Source organism: Centropristis striata, chromosome 7 (assembly GCF_030273125.1).
Source record: "Centropristis striata isolate RG_2023a ecotype Rhode Island chromosome 7, C.striata_1.0, whole genome shotgun sequence".
Taxonomy (NCBI): Eukaryota; Metazoa; Chordata; class Actinopteri; order Perciformes; family Serranidae; genus Centropristis; species Centropristis striata.
The window spans coordinates 3,536,255-3,558,318 of record NC_081523.1 but is presented as its reverse complement, the minus strand read 5'-3'; the positions used below and the strand labels follow the sequence as shown (position 1 = coordinate 3,558,318).

The window sequence follows — 22,064 nt, the reverse complement described above, 5'->3', positions numbered from 1 at the left end:
TCAGAAATGCTTCCACTGCTACATTTGAGTCATTTTGTCTCCTATTTAATGCAGTTTTCAGAGACAACATGCTCACATGTGCATCATGTCACCAACATGACTGAATGTACAGAATGTGTACAGTATGTGGCTGCATGGACACATTTTACTTCCCGTAAACGACACAAGATGGAGACAAAGTGCACATTTTGTTCACAGCCGGCTCATTTTGAACACTGAACATTTTGTTTCTGTCACTTATTTACATGCATGTTATTGTTTGCTGCACAGGTTGATGGATAGAAACATCTTTTAACAGTTTCTGATAGTTTTTCCTATAATAAATATCCTTCAGAGAAATCCCATTCTGTTAATCAGACATGCTGTATGCCCAGGTTATCTATGAAATTCATCATTAAGATTAAGATTTCCTTTATTAGTCCCACAATGGGGAAGTTTCCAGTATTACAGCAGTAAAGTGGATAGCAAGATAGAGAGCTTTCAATAAAAGTAACAATAAATAGTAAACAATATAAACTAGAAATATAAAGAAGGTATGAGCAATTAAACATGTACAAATATTTTTAAAAGCATTACCATCATTGCCGCGGCTCTTGGTGTGGTTGAGAATAATCTCAACAGTTATATTTCAGTTTAATATTTGCGGGTAAAACGTGGAAGTTAAAGTATCATTTAACACAATTTTGTTGAAATCCTTTGCAAACATAAAAGGAGCCAGGAAGTAAATCAGCTTTAATGTTGTTGTTTGCTTCTGAAAGCATCATTATCACCTGATTATCTCTATTATAATATTACATAAATCATATAAACCGTGAGCAGATTCAGTATTTAGATTTCAGTATTGACAGTGGTTTTGAGGGGAGGTTGCAATGGAAATACAGAAGACAAATTTAAAACAAACTTGCTGCTTGGAGTAACAAGTTAGTACATGTAGCAATAAAACTTTGATCTCAAAGGTCCTGCAATAGAAAAAAAAAACACAGTCAAACAAAGTCCAAAGTTAGTGAGGACTGTAATCTGTAATAAAAAAGGAGCACTTTGTGATTTTGTTTTGTATCTACTTAAATTGCTGCTTCTTTGGCGTTATCTATTTTTTAATAAAGGATATTTTGATTCACAGAAAATGATTTTGTATGAAATATATGAGGTGGTAAAATGTGTGAATTGGTTGAATAAGAAGCCTGTTGTTTTTACTCAGTTAGTCACAGATTAATATGAGCCAGTTAAGAAGTGGTGGAAGAAGTATTCAGATCCTTTACTTCAGTAAAAGTACTAATACCACACTGCAGAATTACTCCACTACAAGTAAAAGTCCTGCATTCAAAACCTTAAAAATACTAAAGTATCAGCATCTAAATGTTCTTAAAGTATCAACAGTAAAAATACTCGTTATGCAGAATGGACCCACTCAGATTGTTTTGTATATTCTAAATATATTATTGGATTATTATTATTGATTCATTCATGTAAGCAGCATTTTACTGTAGTCGCGGTAGGGCCAGATTTGACTACTGTAGTAATATATAGAGGAAAATGTAAATCACCTGCTAGGCATTGCTGCTGGTGGCACCTCCTTCGGTGCCCACGGGTCAGCTGCAGGGTCTTCAGCCAGGAACCACCAATCACCAACGTTTCTCTCCTTTACTCCTGGAACGTCTCCTGGTGGTGGAGCAGTGACAGGGACGTCTCTCTGTCACCTCCTGCAGCTGCTACACTGCAAAAAAGCAAACTTGTATTTTTTGGCCTGAAACAGTGATTTAAGTTGGTAAAACTTGGAAATAATAAATTATTGATATTTAGGGCAATAATGTAAGTTAGCACAACAAAGGAAGCCAGTTGTCTGCTCAAAAACAAGTTGGTGAGTTGTTGTTACTTATATCTTTAAGTTGGGGTTCACAACGAGGATCAATAGTTCTGCTAACTCTTATTTCGTTGTTGTGAAATGCGGAAAGCCAACTTTCCGAGTTGCACTAGAAGTCTCATTGTGGCTGTGCTGCCTCCAGCTGGAGTCCACACAAAAATGACAAAAATCAGAATTCAGAGTTGAGAAAACTCAAAAGCAAAACTTAAAATATTTAGTTTAATTGTCCAACTTAAAATTTTATCGAAGTTCGTTGCCTTGAAATTGTGAGTTCACCCAACATTTCTTTTTTTGCAGTGTAGGTGTTCCCCCCCTGCAGCTGTTGTTGGGTTAGTTGTTCTTTCCCCAGCACTTGTCCTTCCTCCTCAGAGCCAAAAGCTCCCCTTCTCAGCCTCCTCTGCAGCTCTTTGATTGCCTTCTTTAGGTTCCCTCCGGTCACTCCTGCGTCCCTCAGAAGGCGTGTTGTTGACAGCCCTACGTAGCCTCGGCATCCGACTTCCACTGGATAGATGGTCGTCTTCCAGCCAGCCATCCACTCAGCTGCCAGCTCTGAGGCCTTTTATCGCTGGTAGGCGGCCTCCATCCTCTCTTCTGCTGCTATCGTGAGCTCAATGAGCAGCACAGACTTTGCCTTAGTGGACCACACCACGATGTCAGGGCGGAGAGATGTAATAGTTATCTGGACTGGGAAACAGAGCTGCCTGTCCAGGTCCAATCTCATGTTCCGCTCCTGATCGGGGGAAAACAGCCTCGCTGTTTCTTTTGGCCTGATGTTTCTTCTATTATTATTAGTTTATTTAAAAGGGGACAGTGCAATTTCATAAAACACATGATTACACATGGTTAAAAAAGGCAGAGTTAGCCAGAAGGCTAGTTTTCATCTGTAGTCCCCTGGCCATGATGTAAAAAAAAAGCAGAAAATTACGAAACAAACAAACAAAAAAAAAACAGGTACAATATACAAAATACATATACAAACACTATCGATACAATTAAGAAAAAATACAACATCACAACATAACATTTTATCATAACATCAAAACAACACAACAGGCTTGTCTTTTAGTGTTGGCAGCTGTAGGTGTTGATAAGCCACAAAAAGGCCTTGTATGTTGTCAGCAGTTTAACCTCCTCACGGACTGACTTCCACACACTTGCACTCCTTACTGAGCAGGCCGACTTACTGAAAGTGCTCCTGACAGAGGAATATAACAGTCACCTCTGACAGAGCCTCCAGTAACACGCTCAAGGCTGTTTCTTTGGCTGATGAACTCTTGCAGAGGATCTGGAGCCAATTTATTCAGTACTTTATAGGTCAGTTTGAAGTCTGCAAATGCTTGAAGACTGTCTCAATGTTTTTAAATTGCACAGTGATGATAGTGCCTAGGTTTTCTATCCATAACTTTAATTGCTTGTTTATAAGATTTCCAATGTTTTTTTTTAACTCTGACCAGCATGGGACCAGCTGGTTAGGCAATAGTTTAAGTGGCTAAAAATCATCGAATGCAAATACATTTTTGCGGCTTCAGTTGACATTTCATTTTGAATTGCACGAAAATTTGCAAGATTAAACTTGCGATTTTTTTTTTGTGGTATTTTTCATGCTTTTTATTGAAAGTGACAGAGAGAAAGTGTAGAGTAAATAATGTGGTGAGAGTTAAGCTAGTATCTCTTTATGAGGGTCTCTAGAGGGACTATGTAGCTATTTGTATGACAAAGTGTGATTAAATAATGTAACCCTGAGTGATCTATATGATGTTATATGTATAATCAATATGCTGCAGAGATTTGACTGAAAGGTGGAGAAGTACTGGAAGAGAGGAGAAGTAGAATAAGGCCTAGATAAGAATGTTAAGTTTGTGCCAGAAAAACACCTGTGATCTTTCACCAGAGATGTTCATTAGAGTGCTGGTAAGAATAAGAGAGAAGCAAGAATAAGAATAAGAAGCAAGGTTGCCCAGCTGGGCAAGAAGCAGCATTAACTAGGACTAAATAAGAAAGACTCTCAGTAAGAAATGAAAGATAGAAAAAGCTGTGTATAACAGACAGAGATGAGTAAGAAGTAAGAATATAGAAAAACTCTGTGGGAACTAACGGATCATTTTAAATCATAGTAGATAAAGCATAGAAAGGCCCTATGGGAACCGATGAGTGATTTTAAATCATGGTCATATTTTCAACCCCTAAACATATTGATGTCTCTCTGCCAGGGGATGAGGTAATGCCACCTGCACCTAGGGGGGGCGGATTTGGAGCAGCCCCTAGGAGGAGAAATCTAAAGAATTAACAAATTTTATTGGAGGAAAGGTCATAATAAATATTAATGATGGGATGGACAGATGTGTGTGATTTCTCTATAAAACCTCATGTAAGTGTCATTTCGAGTTAGAGAGCTTATGGACTGCACCTTGTGTGTATTATATTTGTTCTCTCCACTTTTTATCGATAATAAAGTGTGTCACAAGATCTTGGACTCCTGCTTGAAGATTTTTGAGACTTGTTAGAGAGTTTTTTTGGAGCTGTTTTCCAACTGGGCTTTTGATTAATTGTTAAAGATAGAGAAGTAATTTTTTCCAATTGGACTCCTTTAAAAACTAATTTATGAGCTATTTGACCTACAACTTGGACCAATAAATTACACGACAAAAGGGGGTGACAGAGGGGAGGACATACGGCAAAGGGAGCAAAGGCCGGATTCGAACCCGGCTCCGCCGCAACAAGGACTCAGCCTTAATGGTAAGCACTCTACCAGTGTGAGCCACCGGGACGCCCCAACTTGATTTTTTTTACACAATTTGCCAATATGGGCTTTAAAAGAAAGCTCTGAATCTATTATTGTCCGAAGATATTTATATTGGCTGACAACTTGTATTCTCCCCGACCTTCTGTGATGGAACCATAGTTCTCTGCTGGTGGTACCCTCTTGCTGCCCAGTCGACAGCGCCTCTGCCAGCTTCCCCAGGACCTGGTCGTGGCGCCATCTATAGCGTCCCTGGGAGAGCGTGATCTTACATCCCGACTAGATGTGCTGGAGGTTTGTGTTAGGGGCGTTCCAGAGTGTGCAGCATTCCTCACTCCTGAACCGCTGGTGAAGGTTCTGAGGACATGGAAGCGTGTCATATGTTCAGCAGATGAGGAAGCTGAGCCTTGCCTGCGGGATCTTCCGGAGGTCTGTCCAACTGATGTTTCCGTTGACGACTCCCTCCCAGTTTGTCCAGCTTCCTTGTCGGCCCTGCGACACGGCCTTGATGGTGTAGCGCTCTTCCTCCATCCTCGTCACCTCCGCCACCACCATCTCCTTCCTCTCTTGGCGATCGGCCTTGGACCAGAACCGTGGAGCTTCTCCCCACCCGAGGCCTGCTCTTCCTGCCTGGACTCTGCCGACGATCTCTTGATGTTGCAGGCGACTGATGGCTTGATCGACCTCAGTTTGGGCGTTCCACTTCCTGCCTGTCGAGATCTTGATGTTCACGTTCCTAATGGTCAGGTCAGTGGACTCTCTCAACTCCAGAATGAGCCTGGTCTTTAATATCGTGTTATGTGGTTTAATTTACAAAAAAAATGCATAACCGTTTGAAACTGATCAAGTTTTTCATGTTAAATCTTCAAATCAAATCAAATCAAATCAAACTTTATTTATATAGCGCTTTTCATACATAAAAATGCAACACAAAGTGCTTTACAAAAAAAAAGAATAAAAACAAACAAGAAAAATGACAAAACCCACCCCTCCCTCACCCACATACACATCTGTAAGTATACATACACAAACATGCACACACGCATTTAGTCATGCACGCACACAAACACACTCAGACTCACACACAGCACATATTGATTGACAGTGTAGAGACATGGCAAGGCACCGAGGATCCAGATGAGGAAAAAGCAACCTGTGGGAGCATCTACACTGAGAGGTGGCAGAGCCCACAGCCATAGAGGACGCCGTCACAGAGACTACCAGGACCCGGGGAGACCGGGGCGGACTCCACACATGGTGCAGAGCCGCCCAGCCCCCCGGGCCCAGGGAGTCTCCAAGACCACATCCCCACGGGCAGACCCAACACACCCCCCAGTGAGGAGGCCCCCATGAGGGAACACTGGAGCTAAAAACTAAAAGACTAAAAGACAACAGGACAGGATAAAAACTAAAAGACTAAAAGACAACAGGATAGAAAATATAAGATAAAAACTAAAATACAACGGGAATAAAGAAATAAATAGTAAAATAATCAGTTAAAAGCTAGACCAAACAGGTGGGTCTTGAGCCTCCTTTTAAAAACATCAACAGTCTCTGCGGTCCTGATGTCCTCTGGCAGGCTGTTCCAAAGGCGTGGGCCATAATGGCTGAATGCAGCCTCCCCGTAGGTTTTAGTTTTAACTCTTGGAATGATTAAAAGGCTGGTGCCAGAGGACCTCAGGACCCGCGAGGGTTGATATGATAAAAGCATATCAGATAGATAAGATGGCCCAAGACCGTTAAGACATTTAAAAACTAATAAAAGAACCTTAAAATCAATCCTGAAACACACGGGGAGCCAATGCAGTGATTTTAAAACCGGTGTAATGTGCTCCCGCCCTCTGGTCCTCGTCAGCACGCGTGCGGCTGAGTTTTGTAATAATTGTAGGTTGTGGATGCTGTTTTTGGGAAGACCAGAGAGCAGGGCATTACAATAGTCTAAACGACAAGAGATAAAAGCATGCATCTTTGTTGTATTTTTGATATGAGGAATAAAACTTAGCTCAGAGTCGAAAATGACGCCCAGGTTCTTTACACATTGTGAGGTTTTAAAATCTCGTAGTTTTGGTAAAAGTTTCTCTCTCTTGCCTTCAGGACCGATGACTAAAACTTCTGTTTTGTCCTGGTTGAGCTGTAAGAAGTTCACTGCCATCCATGACTTGATATCTAAAATACAGTTTAAAAGGGAGTCAATGGGCTCTGTGTCATCAGGAGACACGGCGATGTACAGTTGTGTGTCATCAGCGTAGCTGTGGAAGCTGATGCCGTGTCTCCTGATGACGTCCCCAAGGGGAAGCATATACAGATTAAAAAGAATTGGACCTAAAATTGACCCTTGGGGAACCCCACACTTGATTTCATGTGTTCTGGAGGAGCATGTATCTATACTTACAAAGAAACTTCGATCTGAGAGATAAGAACTGAACCAGTTAAAAACAGTACCAGGGAGGCCGACCAGGGTTCGGAGTCTGTTTAATAAAATGTGATGGTCTACTGTATCAAAGGCGGCGCTGAGATCCAGTAGAACCAAGACTGTTAATTTCCGTAAATCTAAATAACACCTGAAGTCATTTAAAATCTTTAAAAGAGCTGTCTCGGTACTGTGGTTCATTCTAAAACCAGATTGATATTTCTCTAAAATGTTGTTTCTATTTAAAAAATAATTTAACTGGTTAAAAACCAGTTTTTCTAAAATTTTACTTAAAAATGGTAAGTTGGATACAGGCCGGTAGTTATTTAAAATGTTGGGGTCTAAATTACTCTTCTTCAGAAGGGGCTTCATCAATGCCGTTTTGTAGGCAGTGGAGAAGACACCCGTCTGAAGAGAGCAATTCACAAAATTTAAAATCTGTTCCTCAAAGAAAGCATAAAATGATTTTAAGAGCGATGTGGGAATAGGATCTAAAAGGCAGGTTGTTGGGTTTACTTGGGAGAAAACTCGACCAGCTGTCCTTGCCTCAACCAGGGCAAAACTCTCCAGTGTTTCCTCAGATAAGAGCGATGGTTCAGGTGTGTAAAAAGTTACATTCTGGGATAAAAGACTGGATCTGATACCATTGATCTTACTTCTGAAGTGGTCTGCAAAGTCCTCGCAGAGGACCTCTGATGGTGTCATGTGAGCTTTATTAAAACTAGTGTTGGTTAAAAGATTGAAGGTGGAGAAAAGAAACCTGGGGTTGTTTTTATTGTCTGTGATGAGTTTCGAGAAATGGGAAATTCTTGCTTGTTTGACTGCATTATTGTAGGTTTTGAGTTGTTCACGTAGTATTTCATGATGAACTGTTAATTTAGTTTTTCTCCACCTTCTCTCTGCACTCCTGCAATTTCTTTTTAGTTTTTTGAAGTTAGCGGTTCTCCAGGGTGGTACAGGTTTTGTTTTTACAGTTTTAGTTAAAAGTGGAGCCACTAAGTCCAGTGTTGATTTTAGTTTGGAATTAAAATTCATTCATTACCATTAACCGCTTATCCGCAATCGGGTCGCGGGGGGCTGGAGCCTATCCCAGCTGTCATTGGGCGAGAGGCGGGGTACACCCTGGACAGGACGCCAGACTATCGCAGGGCTGACACATAGAGACAGACAATCACACTCTCATTCACACCTATGGGCAATTTAGAGTCACCAATTAAACCTAAGTGCATGTTTTTTGGACTGTGGGAGGAAGCTGGAGTACCCGGTGAGAACCCACACAGAAGAGCCGCAGGCGGGAGGCGAACCGGCGACCCTCTAGCTGTGAGGCGAGAGCGCTAACCACTACACCACCGTGTAGCCCCGGAATTAAAATTGCCAACAATAAAATCACAGGGTGCAGGTAAAACCTCAGCAGGGGTGCTCTGTAAAATCTCGATGAAATTTGCAGCCACTTCAGAAGTCAGGTAACGTTTCCTCACTGTTCTCACCGGGGCCTCCTGAGGGTTAAAACTGGCGATGTTAAAATACACACAGTAGTGGTCAGACACAGCCAGGTCCACAACAGATGACACACCAGCGGACAGGCCGTAGGTTATGACCAGGTCCAGGGTGTGTCCTCTGTTGTGAGTTGGCTGTGCAACGTGCTGTTTAAAATCTAGGCAGCATAAAAGGTTTAAAAATTCTCTGGACATTGTGTCTGAGATGTTGTCAACATGTAGATTAAAATCGCCTCCCCTCCTAACCCCCCTTGTGGAAAATAAAAAATTAAAATTAGGTGGGCAGGCCTCAGTGAGAACAGCTGGTGCATCGGTGCCAAGCCATGTCTCTGTCAGTAGAAAAATGTCCAGGTTATGATCTGTAATTAAGTCATTTATGATGTAGGTTTTGTTGGAGAGAGAGCGCACATTCAGCACGGCCAGATTAATGTTCGTGCCGAATGTGCGCTCACAAGGTGTGGTGATGGGGACCTGCAGGAGGCAGGTCAAGTTGCTCAGAGCCTTATTGCGAGGGCATGAGCACCTGTTTGTTATTCTGACTGGAATGGGTAGGGGAGAAATAACAGGGAGTTTGGGCAGAGCAGTAGTAAGCCCGCCTCGCCACACGGGGGAGCCAGCTCTGTATGGGCTAGCTCCCCCGTGTGGGGAGGTTGGGGAGGGGGAGGCTTGCCTGTGGTGACCTGCGCTGACCAGGTGCGGATGATTTGGTGATGATAGTCAGTGCAAGGGAGAGGTCCAAACGGAGTAAAAGATATTGTCAGTGAGAGTCCGTGAACCTCGGCCGTTTGGATGGATACCATCATGGCGGTAAAGAGATGGGCGTTTCCAGAAGAGATTAAAATTGTCAATAAAAGCTACGTTGCGGGCTGCACATGTTGATTTCAGCCAGGTGTGGAGGCTCAGTGTGCGGCTAAAACGAGCGACACCTCGGCTGTGAGGAGGTATGGGTTCGCTGATAAAAACTTGCTTGCCGTGGGCCTCGAGGGAGTCAAGAAGTTTATTAAAATCCTGTTTGAGCAGTTCGGAGGACTGCTCAGGAATGTCGTTACAGCCAACGTGCACGACAACATCCTGGGCGTGTGTATGTGTGTCCAGGATGCTAGCAGACTTTTGCCGGAGCAACGGCTGGACACTGAGCGGTGACAGGCTCCGGAGGGGAGGAAGCTCCGGCTCTGGCCTCCTCGACTCCTACAGCAGGGGGCGAAGAAGCAGAGGCATCGGGAGCCTTGGTGCAGGTTGTGCTGGACTGTGCTGGACCGAAGATGATGGTATCCATTAACTTTTCTGCTTCCTGGATCTTGTACAGTGTGGAGATTCTTCTCTCCAACTCAGCGACTTTATCCGCCAGGAGGGCGCAGCTGATACAGCTTGATGAGGAAGTGAGTAGAGCCATAGTTTCCATTGTTTTCTGACTTCTCTCTTCCTCTGTAGTTGTGTTTGTGACTGAAACTGCTGATTAAAATCCTTTTCAGTCCGAGTTAAAAGTTAAAACGATCTTTGCACAGAAGCGTTTAAAACATCAGAATAAAATGTTATAACGAATCATGCAATAAAACGTTAAAACATTAAAAACAAATGTTAAAACGATCCCTGCAATAAAACGTTAAAACATCAAAATCAAATGTTAAAACGATCTTTGCATTTAAAACGTTAAAACATTAAAGCCAGGCACTGGAGAGACTGTAGTGATGTGGTTTCTCTACGAGTGGTATGGTTTCCTCCAGGCCGCCGTTCAGTGTGCTTAAAATCCACAGGTCCGATGTTTAAAAACCTTTGATGCACGGTCATCACTTCTCACGGATAGCAGGATCCGGTGCATAAGGCAAATAAAATCATCGGCAAGTAGTTAAAATGCGGTTAAAAGCGTTGTTTTAGGGGATTTTTCCCACGCTGTCAAAATGTTTACCGGTAGCCGTGGCTCAATGGCGACCGGCACCTGATATGTAACTCACAATAACTAATAAGTGACTCTGGGACAGAGCAAAGACTCTTGTGCTGTTTTGTTTTACAACATTAAAGATAAAGTGTAACACTTTTTTTCTTTTTTACATATTAACAAATTTAAAGAATAAAAATATGAAAGACCGAAACTGCAAAAAAAACCCACATGAATGAAATACTTGATAAAAACTAATATCCCAAACATATTAACAATATATAAAGGCATTAATTAGGTGATAAAATGTGACATAATGTGATATTTGGTGTCACTGACTTCTTCACTTATTTACCTTTGTTTTAATTCCCCGTTTTATTTACTTCTGTCACACCGTGGTGAGGTCTTGGGTTTTTTTTATGTTTGGTCTCGTCACTGCTTTTATTTTGAAAAGTAACTCTCCTCTCGTTTCAGATCACCTGCCCCTCCCTGTGTGTGTCACCTGCCTGAGTGTCTCCCCTAATTACCAATTGTGTTCACCTGGTGCTCCCTCCCTCATGTGTTAAATAGTCTGTGTCTCCCTTGTCCTGTGCCAGTGTGTCGTTTTTCGTCTCGCCAGCATTTCCACAGTTCTTGTCATCGCCACAGTCATCTGCCTTGCTTCGTTTTCAAGTTTGGTTCTCCTCGTAAGAGTGATTTTCTTTTGTAAATTTTCACAGCTTAGCTGCTCCCTTAGTTTGTTAGTTGTTTAGATTGCCTTTTGTTTTTCCTCCTTAAGAGTGATTTTGTGTTATTTAGTTTTTGCCCTTAGATCGTTCCTCCATTTTACGGAGTGATTTTTAGTTTAGTCTTTTCCCTGTTTAGGTTTTCCTCACTTTTGGAGCGCCTTTTGTTTATTAGTATTTTAGTTTGTCCCTTTTTCCCCCTTTCCCTTGTCTAGTTATTTGTCCATTACCCCATAGGATAGTTTGCCCTGAGTTTCAGGATAGTCAGGAGTTTTGTGTTTTTCCCTCTTTGTAGGAATTATTATTGTTAGGTCTTTTAGACTGTTAATGTTCATAGCCCTTTTGTCTCCTCTGTTCGGGGAGTTCCTCTTGCTGACTAAGTACCATAATAAAGTGCTTTTGACATACTCTATCTCTGCGTCTGAGTCCTGCTTCGAGCCCGGCCTGACAACTTCCATGTCAAATTTTTCTTCCATTTATTTATGATTGAATATTTAAAAATGTATTTATTTATTATTGGTCTTTTGCATTTTCACCTCTATTTATTTCCCTAAAGTTATTTAATTTTGTATTTTCTTCATACTTAAAAAAAAAATATATATATATATGTATGTATGTATGTGTGTATATATATATATATATATATGTGTGTGTATGTGTATATATATATACACTACACTTCATTCACTTTATTGTATATTTGTTATTCATTATTAGAAGTCACTCAAACTAAGTCATGGGGTAAATTCTTCAAAGCTTAAAATCAATAAATACAATTAATAAATACATTTTTAAAAAATAGACTACATATAATAAAAAAAAAAAAACATTTTTTTTTAAATAAATAAAACACATAGGAAAGCAGATAATTTGGGGAATTATACAAAGGTAAGTAAATTAAGGTGCAAATTAAAACATAAATATCAATGTATGTCACATGTTTTCACTTTAATTTTTTTACAAGTAGTTTAATAATTCTAAAACATTTCAGGTGGAAAGTTACTGTTAAATCTGTTAATTGATCCAATATTACCATCTGCTGGTAAGAAAATGAAATATAAACTGTCAGTTACTGAGAAAGGAAAGTGAAACTTATTATTTCTACATTGCTGACATGGAGCTGAGACGCCATTACAGGCTGAAGGATATTAAACACAAATCAGAAGGATTGTAACCTGAAATTCAAAGGGACAAACATTTGGTGAGTCTTGCTGTTAAAGGATAATTCACATATCTGAGAAAATGACTGAGAAAACTGCTTGTGTGGAAAGTTTCCTGAGCTGCCATGTGTGTTCAGAGACTTTCAGAGATCCTGTGTCTCTGAGCTGCAACCACAGCTTCTGTTCAAGCTGCCTGAAGAAATTCTGGGAACAAACTAAAAACAAAAACTGTCCCATTTGTAAAAGAAAATCATCGAAAGAAGTTATAGTGAACTTTCCACTGAAGGAACTGGCTGACTCCTTTGCTGGGAGACAGAAATCTGGATCATCTGAGACAGAAAAAGAAGAGAAGAAGCTGGAGGTGGTGTGTAGTAAACATCCAGAAGAGCCTAGATTGTTCTGTAAGGATGAAGACAGAGCTGTGTGTCCTGTCTGTGAGTTTTCTCTCCACCAGAGTCACAAAGTGGTTCCTATAGAACAAGCAGTCAGTGACCTGAAGGACCAGCTGAAATCTGACTTACAGTCTCTGCAGGACAAGAGGGACAAATATGAAGAAGTGGAGGAAATATACAAGGGGGTGATTCAGCACTCCACCAGGCAGCTGTTGTCCACAGAGAGACAGATCAGAGCAGAGTTCAACAAGCTCCACCAGTTCCTGAAAGAGGAAGAGGAGTCCAGACTGGCAGCTCTGAGGGAGGAAGAGGAGCAGAAGGGGAAGACTATCAGCAGAGAGATGAAGAGGATTCAGGAGCAGATCTCCTCTCTGTCAGACAGTATCTCTGCTGTTGAAGAAGAGCTGCAGAAACACAAGGTGCCATTCCTCAGCAGTTATAAAGCCACTCAGACCAGAGCCAGAGTCCAGTGCTCACTGTCAGATCCACAGCTGCTCTCAGGAGCGCTGATAGATGTGGCCAAACACCTGGGCAACCTGTCCTTCAGAGTCTGGGAGAAGATGAAGGAGAAGGTCCACTTCACTCCTCTCATTCTGGACCCAAACACTGCAAGTCCCTGGCTCTATCTGTCTGATGATCTGACCAGTGTGAGACATGGAGACACAGACCAGCAGCTTGCTGATAATCCAGAGAGATTCACTGAGTATACAGAAGTTCTGGGCTCTGAGGGCTTCAGCTCAGGGAAACACAGCTGGGAGGTGGAGGTGGAAGATCATCCTCACTGGGATGTAGGTTTGGTTAAAGAGTCAGTTGACAGGAAGGGAGAGAGATATGCTTCACCAGAATATGGAGTCTGGTGTTTAACGTATCGCAGTGGAGAATACCTTGATGTTGATGGTCAGACTGTCAGAGTGAAGAAGAGTCTCCAGAGGATCAGAGTCCAGCTGGACTATGACAGGGGGGAGGTGTCCTTCTACGACCCTGAAGACAAAATGACTCGCATCTACACTCACAGAGACACTTTCACTGAGAAACTCTTCCCATATTTCAGTATTGGACCAGCTGGTGATGCTAAAACTGCTGATATCAAAATCTGTCCAACAGATTTCTCTGTGCTGTTTAGAAATGGTGGTGAGGTTTAACTGATTCATCATGTTCTTTGTTTATCATGGTGGTGACAGATGGAAAAAGAGGGAAAAAAGTGCCAGGCAGGTCAGTTGTGAAATTGATAATTAATACAATTAATCAGGTAGAGGCATGAAAAATGGAGGATACATGATTACAGGGAAAAGAAGAATTAACAGTTGATAAGGGTGTGGAGGAGTACAAAAATAATTAAAGGGTAAATGTTAATAATTAGAGTGAGACTGACTTTCTTTTAGTCTAATTATCTGTGAAACTATGTAGTTCAAGCTTAAGGTCTGTTTTTATGGATCATTTTGATGTTTTTTTTAGATTGCTCAGCTTGTAATATTTAATGTTTTTTGTCAGTTCAGAGATAAATTCCAGTTAGTTCTTTCACACGTTCTAATAATTTAATGTTAAAGTACAGGAAGAAAATGTAGAGATCCAGGTTAAAGAACCTTGATTAATAACTGAGTCAGAGACACTTTGTCAGACTGGTGTGAGCGCAGCAGCAGGAGAATCCCCAAGTGCAGTCAACGAGACAAACGATACAGTTCAGGGATTTATTGTCTAAAATGAGGGTCCAAAAGTTTGTCGACTCCTGAGGGAGACAAGGACGTCCAAAAGATCAGGCAGTGTGTCAGGAGGACATACAGAGAGTTTCAGTGATACACAACAACAACTTTTTGTTCTTTTACACATTCTGCAGAGTTGATTTGGTTACCAAGGTGAAAGAAATGTTTTACTTATTGTCTGTACAGTCTGTAATTAATGATTCAAAGTGGTTTTCATGGAGGTTTGTTCTTAAATTTCTTGGGATGTCATGAATTTGTTTTACATCTACTTATTGAATTGATATCAACTGAATATTAGGTGATGTATCATGTTCTTTGTTTATGATGGTGGTGGGTTGTTTTGTCAAATTCCAGCTAGTTCCTTTACACGTGACGGTCATTAAATGTGCAAGTACATTCTTTTTTTGTTTGTTTTTTACATTAACTTACTATTTAATTGATGTTTACTGAATATTTGGTGATTTTGATCATTCAAAACCTTACAAATTATAAAAGTATCAGCATGAAAATGTACTTAAAGTATCAACAGTAAAAGTACTTGTTATGTGGAATGGCCCCACTCAGATTGTTATCTGTAGTCCAAATATATTATTGGATTATAATTCTTGATTATTGTCCAAAAGATCAGGCAGTGTGTCAGGAGGACATACAGAGAGTTTCAGTCAAGTCAAATGTATTTATATAGCGCATTTACAGACGGCTGAGCCGCACCAAAGTGCTTCACATAAAAGTGCAATAAAATACAGAATTGACAAAGGTAAAAAAGAAACAAACGAAAAACAAAACAAAACAAAATTGAATTTAAAATAAATTAAAAGAAGATGGGATCATTTTAAAAGCACTGTGGGATTACTAGGGGACACTATTCCCTAGAACTTGGGGAAAAAAAGAACAAGTGATACACAACAACAACATTTTGTTCTTTTACACATTCTGCAGAGTTGATTTGGTTACCAAGGTGACAGAAATGTTTTGCTTATTGTCTGTACAGTTTGTAATTAATTATTCAAAGTGGTTTTCATGGAGGTTTGTTCTTAAATTTATTGGGATGTCATGAATTTGTTTTACATCTACTTACTATTGAAGTGATGTCAACTGAATATTTGATGATTTTTATTTGTATCTGATTAAATTGCTGCTTTATCTTTTTTCAATAAAAGGCATTTTGATTGACAGAAAATGAATTAGTATGAAATATATCAGGTGATAAAATGTGCTCCTCGTATGTCCTGAGGTCCTAATGAACTGGTTTAACAAGAAGCCTGTCTATGACGGTGAGTGAGTGTTACAGGTGGAGCTTACCTGCTGCAAGGTTCACCTGCTTTTCTTTTCTTTAATCTTGCAGCTACAGAGGGTTGAACACACACAATATTTACTCTGTAGCCTTCTGGGTGAAGCACTTTGACTTCTATGCTAGCTAAAAACGAGCTAGCAGCGTTTTGTTAACTTATTTTAGGACTATTAAACTGCTTCTGGTGAATAACTTACACTTTATCCTGCCACTCAGCAAAACTCTGAGATATTAACTGCTGTTATTAACCGACAATAACATTATTTAGTCACTAAAATGTACTTATTGTTTGGCTGAAAATAAAACCGTTAAAACCCGTTGTAACATTTTTACTAGCCGTTAACTAACTTGATTGTATTCCGCGACACAATATAGTCCCTGGACCGTAACGTATTATAAATGGGGCGATCCTCTTGGCGCATTGATATGACGTTGTTCACTTATTTTAGGACTATTTAACTGCTTATGGTGAATAACTTACACTTTATCCTGCCACTCAGCACAACGTCGAGATATTAACTGCTTTTATTAACCGACAATAACATCATTTAGTAAGTAAAATGGTCCAACTGTTCAGTTAAATAAAAAACGTTAAACCGTTGTAACATTTTTACTAGCCGTTAACTAACTTGATGTTCTTCCGCGACACAATATAGTTCCTGGAACGTAACGTATTATAAATGGGCCGATCCTCTTGGCGCATTGATATGAACGTTTACTAATTGTGCCATGTCACAGACGTGACGTTTTGGTGGCTAATTTGAACAGTTTCTTGTTTAATGTCTTGGAATATTCTCACTAAAACATACATTTGAAGCTTTGTAGTGATTATTAAAAATATATAAGTGCTGTTCCAGGCTGCAAAAACACATCTACATTGTTTTGGGACAGAGACAGATTTAAATTACAAAAATATGACAGCTCGCAGCTGCCAAAATTAGTATAAATAACTCGATAAATGAACTAAAATGCCATTAATTGTACCAATAATATTACAAATAAATGGAGGCATTAGTTAGTTGAGGTTTGTTAACATTAGAAACAGTCAGAAATCTCATTTAAAAGATGGTTAAACTTTTCCCTCCTGCAGCTTCACCACATTACAAACTCTAAAAACTGTAGTAGTGGGGCGGATTAGCTCAATATTTTACAACAATCGTTCACTTTGTGATAAAAGCATGAAATTTGGTAGATGTGTTGGTGAATATGTTTCAAATAAATCTGGATATTGGGCCACCTTAAAAGCGCCCCCTAGTGGCCGTGGCAGGCATTTGTTATACGAATAAATCAATGATGAATAAAAACTGCCCTTTTAATAATACCAACTGGTGATGAATTGTATATTTTTGGAAAGCCTGATTAGTCACCTTTACAACGAGGTACAGCTTGTAAGGATTGTGCATTCATGGAATGAGCAACGGGGCTAAACGTGTGGGTAGCACCCCCCAAAAATGTGCATCCCCTGTGTAGTGGGGCGGATTAGCTGAACAATCGTTCATTTTGTGATAAAAGCATCAAATTTGGTACACTCATTGCTGAATACATGTTTAATGAATCTGGATATTGGGCCATCGCAAAAAAAATTCTGATGGCTGTGGCGGCCATTTTAAAAAATGGCCATTTAAAAGCGGCAATTTTTAAAAATGGCCGCCGGTGGTTTCTGGCGAGGAATGCTTTGCCTACCCTACAGCTGCTGTTTCATGTTTTCAGCACCACAAATATAATTTAGAGACATGTTAAAGTGACAAAAGCTTTATTACAGTTTAATAGAAAAGAACATTAACTTTGTATAACATTTTATTAGGTCTTGATATTCCCATTCACAGGCTACGGCCTCCTCTTTGGCTTGTATTCTTCTGTTGCTCTGAAAAAATAATTTTCAATATTGTATGACCTGCAACAATAAAAAAAAAACACATTTAGACAGAGAAAAAAATCATACATTTTAAAAATTCTACTAGGATTACTTGTAGCAGGTTACTCTTTCTGGCAAAATCCTTGTACTGAGGTGTGTGACTTAGTCAGGCGGCTTAGCCAAATAAAGGGGACACGCCGGACAAGAGCACCACATTTTTTCCACATACTCTCTATCATTATAGGTTTCAATTTTTAGTAGGAGCCACTTCATCAAGATTGCGGTGATGGCAGCCATATAAAGTCTATGAGAAATGCTATATCTTCCAAGCCACTTAGAAGGTCAATCTTGGTGTCAAAATATACATTTTCTGGGTCCAGGAATCATTTAAAGCTATTGAGAATATCTCTAGATGATTATTTGATCAAATAGATATGTTCATTTTCACTCAGACTGGGCAACTCGCTTCAAGTGCTGCAGCAGGGAATCCTGAGTTGAAACTGTTTGGAATCAATGTTCACGGGAGAGTGTGGATTAGCTGCCATGTACACTGCTCAAAAAAATCAAGGGTACACTTTCATCTCATGTCAGATCTTGATCAACAAATTATTTACAGTGAGTCATCCAGTGATATTCTCAATAGCTTTAAATGATTCTTTGACCCAGAAAATGTATATTTTGACACCAAGATTGACCTTCTAAGTGGCTTGGAAGATATATTGGTTCTCATAGACTTATGGCTTATATGGCTGCCATCTCCTATCTGCAATCTTGATGAAGTGGCTCCTACCAAAAGTTGAAACCTTTGGTGATAGAGAGCATGTGGAAAAATGTTGGTGCTTTTGTCCGGCGTGTCCCTTTCTTCTCAAATCTGGTCCTAAGCCGCCTATAGTACCTATTTTTGCTATCTTGCTAATTTACTTTTCCGCCAAGGCCCATGATGATTGTTTTTCTCTTCAGGCTTTACGATGTTCATAGCATATTTTATTCATAATTATAACAGGTGAAATAAAATATTTAGACATACCTTGATGGACAGTCCACTGCACTGCTTTTCCCAGGAAGCAAATGCTAGCTAGCTCATTTGCTAGCTAGCTCGATGGCTAGCCCAATTGTGGTGGGGCAGGAAAAATAACTGAAAGAGTGTCTAACTGGATTTTTGTTAATTTAATATGTGTATTTACATTTTTTAATTTACGTTTGTATATTTAGTTTACACTTTTTAAATATTTTAAGAAATAATTTAAATATTTTTGTAATTTTAATGAAGAAACTGACTGCTATGGCCACTAGGGGGCGAATTTGCGATGGCCTAATATACAGATTTGTTTGAAACATATCCACCAACACATCCACCAAATTGTGTGCTTCCATCACAAAATAAACAATTCTTGTGATTTATTGAGCTAATCCGCCCCACAGGGGATGCACATTTTTGGGGGGTGCTACCCACACGTTTAGCCCCGTTGCTCATCCCATGAATGCACGATCCTTACAAGCTGTACCTCGTTGTAAAGGTGACTGATCAGGCTTTCCAACAATATACAATTCATTACCAGTTGGTATTATAAAAAGGGCAGTTTTTATTCATCATTGATTTATTCGTAAAACAAATGTCTGCCACGGCCACTAGGGGGCGCTTTTGAGGTGGCCCAATATCCAGATTTGTTTGAAACATATTCACGAACACATCTACCAAATTTCATGCTTTTATCACAAAGTGAACGATTGGTGTAAAATATTGAGCTAATCCGCCCCACTAGCTTGGGTTTTGTTAAACTATGATTCAAGAAATGCAATAGAAGGATATTACTCAGACTAAATGCTATCTTTATTATAGTTCTCAGAGGCTGACATTTATTTTGTTCTGCTGTACTGTCATCATCACAACTCAGTCATACGAAGTACAGATTATGATTCAATTTCAACATATTGTTTCATTCTTTCCTGTCAAAATACATCACAGAACTACAGGCAAGGCATCGTAAGTATCTGTTTTAGTGCAGTTTCTCTTTCCTCCCTCCAAACACTTTACAACACAAACATTTCACTGTTAAAACACAAACCAGTGACATCATCGTGACCGACACCAGCAACAGAGCGATCACATCAATGGAGTGGTACTGAATCCAGGACATCTTGTAGGAGTCGGTCTTTAAGTGAGCAGCTCCCCCGTGTCTCATGACAAACTCAATCCAGAACGTGGCTCAGTCCAGAGGCTTCATGGGCTGGTCTCTGTGCAGCCTGGAGAGCTGCTGCACCTTCTCCCTGTAGGACGGCTCATAAAGCACCGCCTTCACCGCCTCCAGGAAGTTGTCTTTGTTCAGTGTGCCAAGGTCCAGTACTCTAGCAACGCCCCCCACTGTCATTCTGAACAGATTATCGTCCTGGTCGAACATCAGAGGAAGGCCGACGATGGGAACTCCGTGGTAGATGGCCTCTTGAAGTCCGTTGGTGCCTCCGTGGGCCACAAACGCTCTGGTCTTTGGGTGTCCTAAGAGGTCATTTTGGGGCAGCCAGTCCAGCAGCAAGGTGTTGTTGCCCAGGTTGGATGGTCTCTTCCCAGTATGCCTCCAGATGACCTTCTGAGGTAACTGGGTGAAAGCAGCAGCCACGTGTTCTGCTACCTCCTCAGGAAGACTCCCCACCAAGGTCCCCAAGCTCATAATTACGACTCCATGCTCCGCAGAGCTCTGCACAAAGTCCTCCAGATGTTGGGGAAGCGGCTTGGAGGGTTTGCACTGAAACCCACCCATGTAGACGACGTTGGGCATGGTGGGACGAGGGAACTCAAAGGTGAAGTCGGTTCTCATCAACCAAATATCTGCCGCCTGAGCGAGCTCTTCGTAGTGGACGTCAGGACCAAAGTGACGCTGGACAAATGGTGTGTAGAGAGCCTCTTGTAATGTCACGCGGTTATTAAGCGTCATTAAGGCAAAACAAACATTTTTCACCCTTTGCCAAAAAGTCATCTTGTCAGTCAGTGCACTGCCTGGTATGGGAACATATGAGCGAGGCGAGGGGGCAATTGTGTGATGTCCATCTGACAAGATCGTCCATCGTACATTGAAGACCAGCGGGAGCCCCAACCGATGAGCCAGGAGAACCCCTCCGCCGAAGCAGGGGTCTGTCAGAACAACATCGTACCTCTTGGAAGAACTGCATCAGTTTTGCATCCTCAAACATCTCTGTCATTCCATCGATCAAAGCTTTGTGAGCGTTATACATCATCTCCATAAACTCCGCTCCAGCTTTGACAAACGCTGAAGTGGAAGTCTCGACGGAGCTGCAGCATTTTTGAGATGAAATCTTCCATGCTGCTCTCGTCAAATCCAGTGGAATCGTCGAGGGTGATCGACTGGTAGTGATGGGACTCTGCTTTGATGTACCAGCTGGTTTTGGGTCGGATCACTGTGACGTTGTGACCTCTGGAGTGGAGCTCCTGGATGAGGACCTTCATGTTGACCCAGTGGCTTCCATCCACTGGAAAAACAAGCACTTTCCCTCCATCAGCACTGGGAAGAGAACAGAGCAGTGCAGCCAGTGTCACCAGTCTGAACTGGGTCATCTCTGAGGTGAAGCTGGAATCATAAAAACAAAGAAGAGGTACAATAATAACAAGGAGACTTTAACTGAACTACTGTGATCCGGAAGGTTTTAATGTTTACTGTAGATTGTTCACTGTTTCTTATTATTATTTTTCTATGTCTGTCCGTCTGCTAATCCTGCTACACATAAATCATCCATAGTGTTAGTGTGATGTAAGTTTTGTCTCTATAAATGACCCAGAATGACCAGCCGCTCCCAAGAAACCACGATGATGATGATGATGATGATGATGATGATGATGATCATGCTGGTTGTTTCAGGTTTCACACATTTGAACTAAACAGTCAGATTTCAGGCATTTTAAGGAATAAATTCAGTTTATACCAGTTCACAACTGTGAAACTATATTTTATAGATTAAAACATGTTACTCCCTGCTACCTGGTATAAAATGATCCACTCTTAGGTAACATGTAGCTCAAAGTTTCTCTTCTGCAGAGATAAAAAATCAGCGTGAGCTTCTGTGCATGTTGTGAAACCTGCAGTCTGAAGGGCAGAAGCTTTAACGCTCATCGACAAGCTTAGTTTACACTTTGTGTTAATAAAGTTGATTGACAATGTCTCGATTCATGTTGTACTTACGGTGGAAAGGTGTCGTACAGCAGATTAACAGTCTCAGAGTCGACAGCAGATCTGCTCTTTAACTGCTGTGTGACTGACGAGCCTTACACTGACTGTTGTGCAACATGTGGGTCAGAGGCAAAGGTCAACACAGGTTTTTTAATCTGAACTGACTGAAGCTGCATTTCTGTGTTGGAGATCATCATTGTGTGCTTGTGACTGCAAGATTTATGGGACATTTTAATTATTTACCAACTACTGTGCAGAGCATGATGGCATGCTTTTGGGACATATAACATAATAAGTGATGTATGCATTTGGCCACTTTATCTTGTGATGAAAAGGAGAATATAAGTTCATAACAACTTTGATTCTTAGTGCAAGTTACA

The 22,064-nt window shown here is 40.7% G+C and overlaps 2 protein-coding genes across 2 annotated transcripts; one reads left to right on the top strand and one right to left on the bottom strand.

Annotated features, from left to right (window-relative positions):
• The first annotated feature begins 12,130 nt into the window (after window positions 1–12,130).
• Window positions 12,131–13,973, top strand: LOC131975354 (nuclear factor 7, brain-like). The gene has a single exon (XM_059338007.1). It carries the CDS (start codon window positions 12,351–12,353, stop codon window positions 13,800–13,802), a length of 1,452 nt encoding a protein of 483 aa, XP_059193990.1. The 5' UTR covers window positions 12,131–12,350; the 3' UTR covers window positions 13,803–13,973.
• Window positions 13,974–19,223: 5,250 nt separating this feature from the next.
• On the bottom strand, window positions 19,224–21,080 carry LOC131975356 (UDP-glucuronosyltransferase 2A2-like). Its single transcript, XM_059338009.1, is given in 3 exon segments — window positions 19,224–20,653; window positions 20,655–20,774; window positions 20,776–21,080. Coding segments are annotated over 3 exon segments (1,569 nt in total). The 5' UTR covers window positions 21,075–21,080; the 3' UTR covers window positions 19,224–19,503.
• Between the last annotated feature and the right edge of the window lie 984 nt (window positions 21,081–22,064).